The following is a 12,129-nucleotide window of genomic DNA, read 5'->3' on the forward strand; positions in this document are numbered from 1 at the left end:
TTAATCCAGTGATTTTCAATGACAATAATTGATAAAGTCAATATCAGGTTTTTTTGTAGGAAGAGATTTTAGGGTCTTTCTTTGGGGAAAAAAAGAAACAAAATAGATGTTATATGATTGTTACGTGGTATGTATGCTAATCCCACTATAACATGTTATGAACAATTACTTTTTTTATGCAATAATGATGTCATCTCACCATAAATGTTATATGTAAGTATAAAGACAACAAATGCTCAAAATATTGATACTAGAAAGGAGATCAACAATTAACCTATGCTTATTGAAAGTCCTTTCTATAAAGACCTGATTTGGGACACAATTAGGATTTTTATTTACTTTGATAAGCTCTTGCTTTTGTATTCTCTGGTTGGTATCTTTATGTCTATTGAGCATTTATGTATATTAATCATTACTGATAAACTCAGACTCTGATAACATGGGGTAGAAGAAACTGTGTTTTTATGGAAAGTAAAGGTCAAAAACAATTTAAGTTCTAGACTCACTGCCAAGTCTCAGAGTTTGTATTAACGTAAAATGGATTTGGTCTTCTGTAATAGAGGTTAGTGATGTCTTTGACCCAGGCCAGACACAGAGCACCAGTAGATGAATATCTCACTAAATGCCCTTTGAAAAGAATAGTTTTTTGCTATTTGAGAATTAACAAAGTATTTCTCAAATTTTGTTCTTCCAATAACCATATAAAATATAATACATGCCCATTTTACAGATGGGGAACTTCAAGTTCAGAAAAGCTAAGAAACTGACCTGAAACCATTAGATCAGAAAATGTCAAAGAAACTTGAATCTAAGGCACATACACTACCATCCATGGCTGTGATACTTTCCTCAAATAAAAAAGAACTGTAAACTATATTTATATAGGTTTTCTCTGCAGTATTTCTATTTTATTCTACACAACTATACAAAAGTCACCAATGATTTTGGAGACTAAGCAAAATTTGGGTCCAATTCTGTTAGCTATTATAATCAGATTAGATGAACTCACTTTCACCTATGTATTTTTTTTATTAGTTTTCAATAAAGCTATTTAACTTTAACTTTAATAAAGCTATTTAACTTCCATCACTTCTGTTTCTCTTACATTTATAATTCACATTTATTGATATTATTGTTCGTATTTCTTCTTAGTGTGTCTGATTTTTACTGTAGGTAGTTAAGAGAGTACAAGTACCCCAAAACTCCAAGGGTTTGCTACAGATTCAGACACCAATGAGAATCCAGGGAAAAGAGAATAGAAGAAAAACACAGTTTCTGAATTTTTTCACTTCTCATGGCTCAATTCTCATTTGTCATATCTGAAACTCATTTTGTCTTAGGCTTCATGGCTGGATGCTTGTTTCTGATGCTAGTCTAATCCACATGTTAAATAAACTATTTAAGTTCTCTTCTTGGTAAATGTCAAGGGAAGAGAGGATATTTCATGCACCTACAACATCCTAAAATCCCTTGCCAGATCTATGAATCTGACTCTGCATTATCCTTCCCCAGAAGGAGAGCATAATTTCATTATCCATGAATCATCACCTCTTAGACTGTAACATCATTGTCAGAGAACCTAATAGAACCAGTGTTCAGCGGCTGGGAAGGGGGGGGTGGGGAGAGCACTGGGGCAAAGCACAGGTCACTGGCATGATCATGATACTGCAGGCTCCTAGAGTGGAGGAGGAGGCCTCCCTCACCTGATAGCTCAGACATTCCTACTGACTGGTAAATAACCGATGCTAATTCTTTCAATATTAATGTTGAAATCTGTCTTCCCCAATTGAAATTATGTTTTGGAACATTGCCTATGGAAAATACTAACCCATTTAATGAAAACTTGAGAATATATGGCAGATATAACATTGATGAGTATAAATACTTTGACGTATTTCTTATCTACCCTTACTACATAATCACTTGCTCTTCATCCATGGACACTTATTTCTAGCTGCCAGTGTCATTTCTATAGCCGCTCTCTGGGCTAATTACAGAATAAGTCCATATGCAAAATAGAACTTTAAAAAATCATACTATAACTATATTTCTGAGGGAGATGAATGAAATAAAATCCAAGTCTGATTCACAGATCGAAAAATACATGCTGTAAATCATGTTTACATAAGGATTCAGAATTAGAAAAACTGAAGACGTGCATGAATCGCTGCGGTTAGTCTGCGGTTAGTCTAACCAGCCACTGGAGGTCACTGCTGCTCCACAGAAATACAGTTTATTGCCGGTCGACTTAGATAGTTGACTCACCAAATCATGTAAAAAATGGTTTAAATCCTTTGAAAAAATGTAATGTCAACATTCTTGGAAAATATAAACTCATTTAAAAGGAATATATCTTGCGTAAGTATTGCTTAGAAGACTGTTGCGGTAGCACTATGTGTACTGGGACTCATAAAAATGGGGGGAAAAAACACCCATGCAGTTCAGTAACTAAACTGCGTTTCTTCTCTCTCTGGTAAAGCATCCCAAGTAATGACTGAATCCATTCTGCATCGATGTATCTGTGTTGTATAGTTCAAGAGGCCAGGCGGTTTATTTAACTGTTGTCACCTTTGAGGGAAGTCAGATACTTCATGTAAATTTGGAATAGAAAAATGGGATACCAGTGATATGTCTTTAATATGCTATGAGTTGGAAATACTTAATGAAAACAGACTTGCAGTATGTAGTCCAGAAAGTGCTGTGGGGGTGGGGGTGAAGACAACAACTTTTGAACAGGAGAGCACTGACCAGGTGGCTCTGTCAAATTTATGATGGTGAACTAGTTATTGTCTAACCTAACAAGAGTTCTATATTTGTGATCAGAAGATCCTAAGAAATAGAGAAGCTTCATTCCCAAAGTGGGGGAGGGGGGCTAAATAAAAAATTTCATGTCCTGAATCAAAATAATTTTTATAATCTAAGGAATTTTATTTTAGTTCTATTATTACATTCATAAGTAAAGTTAAGCACTAAAAAATGACCAGCCTTCAAAATGTTGGTCATTCATTTAATCTTACACACAAAGTGGCTTTGAATTTTAGAAACACTTTCAATACAACAAACCTATTTTATATATGCTGCTAGGATCACAACAGTGAGAACTGTAAGAATTCAAAAATATAAGTATAGATATGTCTTGCCTAAGTTTATTTGGTATCCATGACAAATGAAGCAGAAGGTCAAGTCAAAGAATAGAAATGGGCTTTTTCACTTTAACACTGCATTTAATTAATACAATCATCTTCAGTACAGATAAAAATGAGGCTGATCAAAGAAATTTTCTTTTTGAGATGGAATATATATTTACTGACATTTTATGAAAAATGAAAAATTACAACTTCAGTGAAAAACATCACAGTAGGCTCAGTCATCCAGTTACAGTACTGTAAGGAAGTATCTGCATTATTAATCAATTGGGAATCTGTGACTATTTACCATTAATAAATATACATTCAACAATTATTCATGGGTCGATATATCATAGTTAGGATGCTTTTCTGCATCTCTTTTAAGATTTTAATCAAAAGCAAAGTACCTTGAGAAATCCACTTGAAATGTCCCCTTCCCTTTATTGCTTATAAAAGTATGATCTTTTAAAAAATCTGGCTTCCTTGCGATTATATTTCATGGGGACTTATCTAGATTTTTCCTCTCAGCATATGAAAAGCCTTCAAACTATATAAAAATGCTGGTTAAAAAAAAATAGCCATTCACTTTTTCTTTTTTGCTGCAGTGATTTTGTTTTGAAAGAACAGGGATGTGGTTAAAGATGTGGGGCTTGGCAAGCCAAATTAAATGAAAAAGACTCAATGTTTCAATTCCTGATTTTTGCTCCTTCAACAGGATTGTTCATTTTGGAGGATGAGAGGGGATACAATAGAGACCACAGACATTTTTCTAAAATCTTAATGAAGTGTGGTCAAAGTTACTTAAATACAGAGGGTCTGATTTGTGCTGCAGTCAATAAACTTTCACCTATGACATAAAAACATGCATGCAGCTTGCAGATTGCCAACAGGGTCTGTACAGAATCATACTGATGGATGAGTTCCCAGTGCAGATGAACATAGGGACACTGTAACGTCAGCAGTAGAAAAGCAAAGGACAACTGCCATAGTTTGGTCTTTTTTTTCCTCTAAGATGTATTTTAGACATTTATTAAGATGTTATCAAAATCATTCTTTTCAATGAAGCTTTTGGTGGCAAGCATGTCTTGGAATGTGTTCTCTTTATGCCTCTGAATGAAGTGTCAGTCATTAGGGGACTAGCGTGTGCAGGGCACATAATGGAACACAACAGGACAACCAGACAAATCCCAGACAGAAAAACAGACAGAGCTAAAGATTTCACTCACTAGATTAAAGTCCTTGAAAGAGCTGGAAAGAAATTCTGGTAAGCTCCCAACCATATGCAAATAGCAAGCTGCCTTCCCATTTGCAAGCCTCATCTCTGAAAACTCCCTTAGGTGAGGAACAGTGGAGAAACCTGCCTCCTCAAATTTGCTTCTTGGTTATTAAGTTAATTAATTAATTTAGGCTAAATAAAGGCTAGGAGAAATTGACAGTGTGAAACCTCTAGTATGATTTTCCAGGGATGGATTTCAGAGACAAGGCATTCAAGTCTAAAACTTTGCATTTTTACCATCTCATGTTTTTCACTTGTTTATTTGCAGCATTTTAACCCTTCAGCACTGTTCCCTGGGCTCGCTTTCCTGTAATTCAAACAGCTCTGGAAAATTGCCTGTGGTGCTTCTTTAACCCAGCACCATCTTTTGATAATTTCCTGCAATTTTCTTTTTAAGCTAGACCGTGTTTTAAGGCTCTGTGTCTAAATGTTTCTGTAATCAAGCATTCTCCTAGAATCAGTTTGAGCTCCCAGTACCTGGGTTCATTCACTTTTTTCTTGATTTGCCAAAATGAACAGCAACCCTTCTAGAACTATAGATGTGGTCCTACCAGAAGAGAAATAACAGTAGCTGTGGGGGAATAACAGTACTTATGGGAAAGTGAGTTTTATCTTAAAACAAGTGAGATATTAATGCAATCAGTTAAGACTCTTATACAATAGGCATTATATTAAACCAGAGTTTGAGCTTTGCATTGATTGTGGTATTTAAATTTCAATGGACTGATTATGTAGGAGAGGAAAATGACCAGTATTATGAATGTGCTGAAACGGACAGGGAAGGACCTTGCCTGCAAAGTGAGAGGGAGAGGGAATGGGAGGGGGCACCACGTTCCCTTTATAGTCACCAGAGTTCAATAAAGCACCACTTATTTCCCAGCTTTTAAGAGCGCTTTTATCACAACGGTTCATACCTCACACTCCCTGGAGCCTGATTTGTTATAGGTGCAGGGTCCCGTCCCATTCAGCAGCATCTCGCTGGTCTCCGTGTTGGTGGGTTTATAATCTACATAAAATTCCTGGGTGCTGGGAGTCATTTGCTTTAGGGACTGTCTTTTCTTTTTCCTGTGCCTTCGCATGAGGGAGCGCTGCTGTAGCTGCTTCATGCTCGCAGGGTACCGCTTCCATGACACGTAGATAACGAGCAGGATGACGAGCACGGACAGGAAAAGGGCCACGCTCCCTGCGATGATTTTATGGAAAGAGATGTGCTCGGTGTCAGCATCGGTCTCGGGGCCGGGCTCCGTGGCTCCCACCGTGGGGGGCAAAGGGGGCTTGCTCTCATGCTTCGGCCGGGGAAGCTTAGGCTTAAATGTCGGCTTGGGGAGAGCCCTGGCCAGATCAAACCTCTCCGTGGTACTTTTGCCACAGATGCTGTAGTTCTTCACGGCATCGATCACGTTTACTCCTTGCAGCTCTTTGGGACTGGCACAGATAATTGTATTCTCCCTCAGACCTTTAAAACTTTTCAGCCAGTTTACCAGGGAACAGATATTTCTGCTGCATTCCCATATATTCCCGGCAAGACTGATGTCATTGAGAGATATCCAAGAATCCAAAATCTCTTGACCAATAAATGTAAGCTTATTGGAATCCAGGTTGAGGCGCTGCAGATTTGGGACACACTGGAAAACACTAGGTCCACTAAAAGCTTCAATCTCATTGCCTGATAAATCAAGCCTTTGTAATGAGCTCCAGGTCCAGGACATGGTCTGTCCTATGACACTGATTTTATTCCACTGCAAGTAAAGGTTCTGAAGGCTCACCAACCTTGGAAAAAGGGCCAGGTTGAGCTTAGAAAATTGATTGTGCTCCAGGTGAAGTTCTTTGAGTCTGATCATGCCAGCAAAGACATTCCTGGCTAAACTTCGGATCCGGTTATATCCCAGGTCCAAAAGTTCCAGATTGCGGCAGTCTTGGAATATTCGCACGGGGATGGTTCTCAGGGAGTTAGACCGTAGATGTAAACTCAGCAGCTTCCGCAAGCCCCGAAACTGTTCAGATCCCAGAGAATGCAGCTGATTATAGGACAGATCCAAGTTCCGTAAATTTGTCACAGGTCTGAAGGTATTGTTGAGAAAATAGGAGATTCTGTTGGAACTCAGAATCAACTCTTTGAGTCTGCGTATTCCATTAAAAGCATTCTCATCAATATTGCTGATATGATTATGGTCAAGGTACAGCCAGGTGAGCTGGTTGAGCCCTTTAAATTGATTATACTTAAGTTTTTGTAGGCTGTTATAGCGAAGGGACAAACCTAAGCAACCAGCAGATATACTTGAGGGTATCTCCTGTAATTTCTGAGATTCACAATATACCATTTTGCCTTCACACCTACAGCCCTTAGGGCATCCTCGTTCGGCAGAAGAAAGCATTGTCAGTAAGACAGTGGGGGCTATAACCAGTGCTACAGCTGATCCGCTCAGTAGCCTAATTACATTGAAACCTGGAAATAAAAACAACTTAGAAAAGTTATCCCCCCAAAAAGGAATTCATTTATTTTTAACCAAGCAAAAATAGACATGTATTTTCTTTTTTTAAAAAAAAATTAAATCTAGATAAACAACATTTAATACCAAATATCACCTCCTTGACATTTAAAGAGAATTGTCTTTAGGTTTTTTTTTTTTTTTTTTCTAAATAGTTAAGCAAAGAAACGTGTGTCCACTAAGCAATTGAATTTATAGTATTAAGCACAGAAAGGTAATCTCTAAAATATTTAAGGCAGAATTACAACACAAACTAGAGGGTTTTGTTTTTGTTTTTGTCTTTTTTTTTTTTTTTTTTTTTTAAGAAGGAAAGAAGAAAAATGACAAAACATACCCATCCTTTGTATTGTTCAAAGGTCGTCCTTAGGTCTTTTGCTTTGGCTTAAGGGGCCACTTGCATGACAGCCCCTGTCAGCTGCACTGTGAGTCAGGGCTCGCTGACACCCAGGAAGAAAAATTGGACCCCTTGGGAGATGGACCGATTTTGGAACATTATTCTTTGCCAGCCACGCAGAACACTCCAAGAACAAATAAATTCCAGCACCGCATTTGTAGCAAAACATCAAAAAAATCTTCCTAGGTAATAGGATCTTCATGGATATTACGTTTTTGCATCTTTACAGGTTTTTTTTGTGGGGGGGGGACGTTAAAAAAAAAAAAACTGGCTTCTACAATTTCTTCTTATCGGAAAGCATGATGTATTCCTCCAGGCAACGTGGGGCTACCTGAGCTGCCACATCTGTATTCCATAGCCCAGCATTTCTGGTGGTGAGCACCCACTTCAGCCACAGAGCTGCGTTGGAGCCCAGGAGGCAGGAGAGCCCCGTACCGCACACACGCTCAGCTCACTTCTGCAGACTGTCATTCTGAAAGCTGCTCGGACTGTTGCTTTGGTTTCAGTGAATGCAGTCTTATGTAAAGCTGCCCCCAGTGGTGAAGAACATTATGGGCATGTGCAGAAATGTCTCTCTTTTATCTTGCAAATGAGCAGGCTCTCTGCTGGAAAATGAATGATTCTTTTGGGTGGCTCAATGGGAACTGAACGGTCACCGTAATCAATAACTAGCAACATTTTCTGTAATTTCCAAGTCTTGTTTTACAATTTGGCAATGTCTTTATTGTCTGCGTCCACTTAATCGCTAAACATGTACTGCCTAGAGTTTTTTCTGGAGCTTGACATTAAGTTCACAGACCAAATGTCAATTTTTCTTAACCCCAACGTAGGCTTTGGACTGAAATTTATAAAATGACTTATTGAGCTTTTAACAGAGAAGCATTAACTGTCTGCCCATTTGACCTCTTGGAGTCACAGTGATTATATTACAGAAGGTGTCTCAGGATGCTAAGATAGATGATACATTTTGGAATAGTAGGGATAACTAATGACATATAAATTGATGTGTCCAATAGCTTTTCTGGTTTTCTACAAAAGACATAATTGGCTTAATGGCTTATGGCTTGGTTTGTTGTTTTGGTTCTGTCATTTGTTTTTAATTAGAAGAGAAATAAACCATTTTTAGTGCGAGTGGAAGAATCAAGAGATCATTTGGTTCAGTTTATTGATGCGGCTGCTATTTATTGCACTAATAATATTTATTGAGCACTTCCTAAGTGTTTTAAATGAGCAATCTTGTTTTATCTTTAAACAATATTGTGATGTACGTCCTTTTATAAGTTTCATTTTAAAGATGAGGAAACTGAGGCTTGGCGAGGTAACTTGACATTCATGCAGCAAGTAAATGGCAGAGCTGAGATGCAAATCCATCTCTCTCTTTCGCTTGGACCTCTAACCACTAGATGGTCTTCAGCAACAGTGTTATCTTCATCTGAAAGTGAGTCAAGTGAAAATTAGCCTGATTAGGACATTGAGTCAAGGAAGTTGTAATATCAGTCAATCAGTTAATCAATCTTGCTTCCTAGGTTTGTATAAACTTTGGTATGATTCTTTGAAAGAAGTATTATAAAAACTAATAAGAAGCAGTTTAGTCTAGTGATTAAGAGCATGGATTTTTGAACCTAGGATTAAATCCTGGCTACAAATTGTCAGCTATGTAAACTTGAATAGGTTACTTATCTTCTCTATGCCTCATTTTCTCTTCTACAAAATAGGTATGGTAACAAAAAACATTTCATAGAGGGTTTGAGAATTGTCAACTTAATATCTGTTAAGTACTTCGAATAGTGTGTAGCACATAATAAATGTGTGTTAGCTGTTATTTGAATATCAACTTTAATGTATTTGCTGTCATTGCTTATTGTTTAGTATTGAATATTGACTGTACCAACTATCATTAACTCACAAAGAGCCTTTTCAATGAACATTGTTATGTTATTCACAATGGATTTCTAGGATTCACTCAGTCTTACCTTCTTTTAATAAGAGAGCTTTTTAAATCTCTATCTTCTCAGCTTTATCTTTAAAATGAATCTTTTGGTTCTATGGCCCCTAACTAGTAATTAATGTTTAATTCTTTCTTCCTAAAGCAGAATATGGTAACATCTGTCCCATAGAGAAAATCATTTTGTTTAAAGATAAATAGTGCACCTTAAAAGTTTGCCTTGTCAGTCTTTGTCAGGTGAATTGGCTGTGGAATGACCCAGAGAGCTTTCACATTCTCTAAGGATGAGAAGTTGGGTAGTTGTTAGTCATGACAATCAAAAGGGTCCCACAGAAATAGTACCATGAGAATCACCAATTCCTCTGATAGTATGCTATGAAAAGGGCAGTGGTTCCTCCCAAATTATCCTTGCTATTAATGCATGTAAAGCCCCCAGAGAGCTAGTTAAACATAAATTTCTCAGTCTTTCCCTCAAGACTCTGATTCATGGGATGGTAGAGGCTGCACTTATCAACAGACTGATGGACAAGTAATTTTAAGAAATGCACTGTAAGGAAGTGATTAAAAATAACAAATTTTCTTCTAGTTGGAAGAGAGGATATGAAAGTTTATGATATTGTGATGTAGGTTCCATGAGGACAAAGATAGTGTTTTGTCTACTTCAGTTTCTGTAATACCTAGAAGAGAACTTGACAAATAATAGATGCTGTTATTGAATAAATACATTTTTATGGGGATCATAAGTACATTTGGTGGGGAACAAAGTGGTTATGTAATACTAGTCTTGTGCACATGAGATTGAACACTGCAGTGTTCCTGAGCCAATGATATTGGATACAATTTTGAAGGAAGTGTTCTTAAATAAAGTGTGTAAAAGGCAAGAAACTAGAAAATGGAAACATTTAGGTCAGCAAGTGATCTCTACCTTTTATGTAAACATCTCATCTTGATAGTTAAATCATAAATTTCATAAGAAGAGTAAATATACTTTTGAATATTTCCTTTCACATGTTACAACTTTAATCATCTAACATCCCAAATGGGGCTTGGCAACTTGTATCTATTAAAAAGTACTAGAGGAAATCATATTTATAATGTCTATCTCATATCTCTATTGCTTGAGAACCTCTGATTTTTCTCCTTACTCTCCTTGCTTCTTCATGGAAAATAGATTTTGAGATGTCTGTTTTGCCTAACAGCTGCTGAGGGCTACTCTACCATGGTTGGAGATCCCGTCAATTTCATGCTGCTTCTTTTTCCTTCATTCCCTGGTGGCAAGAACACAGATGAGCCCACTGAAAATGTAATTCTCTCACTCTGCTTTTCCTGGGAGAAATCTTGGATTATTTATGGTGAATCACATTCTTTTCTGTGTTTCACACCTTGTCCTTAGGTTTCAGTCATTTTTCTGATACCTTGGCTTCTGACCTCTTCTTGCTCCATAGATCCGACTCCATCCTCACCTTCACAGTCAGTCTCGTGAATGATATTTCCTCTCAACATGAATCATTGGTTTCTTCCTCAATAGAAATGTATAGCCATTCTTGGACTGGGTCTGACTCCAGGGATTCTGTGTGGCCCCGACCTTGGCACTAGCCCTTAAGCTGGCATCACCACCAGATCTGTCTGGGGTCAGTGTAATGAAGTGCCTGAAGCAGGAAGACCATTCATAAGGCTAGTAGAAAAACCCCAAAATAAAATAATACAATTCAAAGCAGACTGAATACTTGAGACTGCAGAAATTAGCTCAAAGACATAGTCTTTTCCTTTCAAATGAAAGAAAAAATAAAAAAAACATTTATCTCCTAAAATATTTTAGCAATCTCTTGTTGTACTTTTAAAAAGTTTATCCTCCTTTTACTTGTTAACTATAGCAAGCAGATTAGTTCTGATTTGCCTTTCAATAGAACCAAAATTATACTGCATTATGTATTTAAATTCTTTTGCACTTACCACCACATACAGAACAAACCATAAACTACCTGACAAGTTAAATCATCCCAATGAAACTATGGCCTTAATGATTTATACAATTATAAAATGTAGTCATGCATCTAAAGCCTTTTAAAAACTGTACGTATAGTACTTCAAATAGCTGTGCGTATTTTGCTTCAATTGGGTAAACCAATTCTAAGTGTATATTGCTCAACTTGTGTCCACTATGAAATTGAATTGCCAAAAAAACTTAGGAAATCAGGGCCTAAGGAAGATGTACTGATATATTAACAGTAGGTTGGCCTCAGGGATTTCATTCATTTAACAAATACATTGTTTGGGTACCTGCTATGTACTAGGTACTGTTCCAGACAGTTGGAGTATGTCAGTGTACAAAACAAAGATCTAAGCTTATATTCTAAAGACATGGACAGACCCCCCCCCCAACATAAATAGTATATTATTAGGTAGTAGGTACCATAGAGAAAAGAAAATTGAGAATAAGGAAGATTGAGAGTGTAAGAGGTGAGGTAAATTGTAATTTTAATTTTTTTAAAAGTTTTTATTTAAATTCCAGTTAGTTGACATACACTATAATATTAGTTTCAGGTATAGAATTTAGTGAATCAATACTTACGTAAAACTCCCTATGCTCAACAGAAGTGCATTCCTTATCCCCATCACCTATTTAACCCATCTCCTCCACCCCCCTCCCCTCTGGTAACCATCAGTTTGTACTCTATAGTTAAGAGTCTGTTTCTTGTAATATTAAATGTTGGGATGGTTAGGCCCACTAAGAAAGTGGCTTGAGCAAAACCTGGAAGGAGATGAGGTTGTTAACCTTAAATATATAAAGGGACTGGCTAGTCCAAAGGCCCTCAAGTGGGAAATCATATGTACAATGAATTGCAAACGGACCAATCTGTTTACACTAGAGAGACCTAGAGTAGAGGAATTAAAGA

At 37.2% G+C, this 12,129-nt stretch overlaps 2 protein-coding genes across 4 annotated transcripts in view; one reads left to right on the forward strand and one right to left on the reverse strand.

Annotated features, from left to right (window-relative positions):
* LRRTM3 (leucine rich repeat transmembrane neuronal 3) overlaps window positions 1–7,852 on the reverse strand; it is a 174,250-nt gene extending 166,398 nt beyond the window's left edge. Inside the window, exons 1-2 of the mRNA XM_004777822.3 lie at window positions 7,228–7,852; window positions 5,319–6,850 (exon numbers count right to left, since the gene is read on the reverse strand). Coding sequence (XP_004777879.1) covers window positions 5,319–6,850; window positions 7,228–7,231 — 1,536 coding nt within the window. The 5' untranslated portion in view covers window positions 7,232–7,852. The remainder of the gene's footprint in view (window positions 1–5,318; window positions 6,851–7,227) is intronic.
* CTNNA3 (catenin alpha 3) overlaps window positions 1–12,129 on the forward strand; it is a 1,821,555-nt gene that overhangs the window by 792,724 nt on the left and 1,016,702 nt on the right. The window lies entirely within an intron of this gene.

The sequence above is a fragment of the Mustela putorius genome, unplaced genomic scaffold (assembly GCF_011764305.1).
Source record: "Mustela putorius furo isolate JIRA1106 unplaced genomic scaffold, ASM1176430v1.1 tig00003949_pilon_pilon_pilon, whole genome shotgun sequence".
In the NCBI taxonomy this organism is placed as follows: Eukaryota; Metazoa; Chordata; class Mammalia; order Carnivora; family Mustelidae; genus Mustela; species Mustela putorius.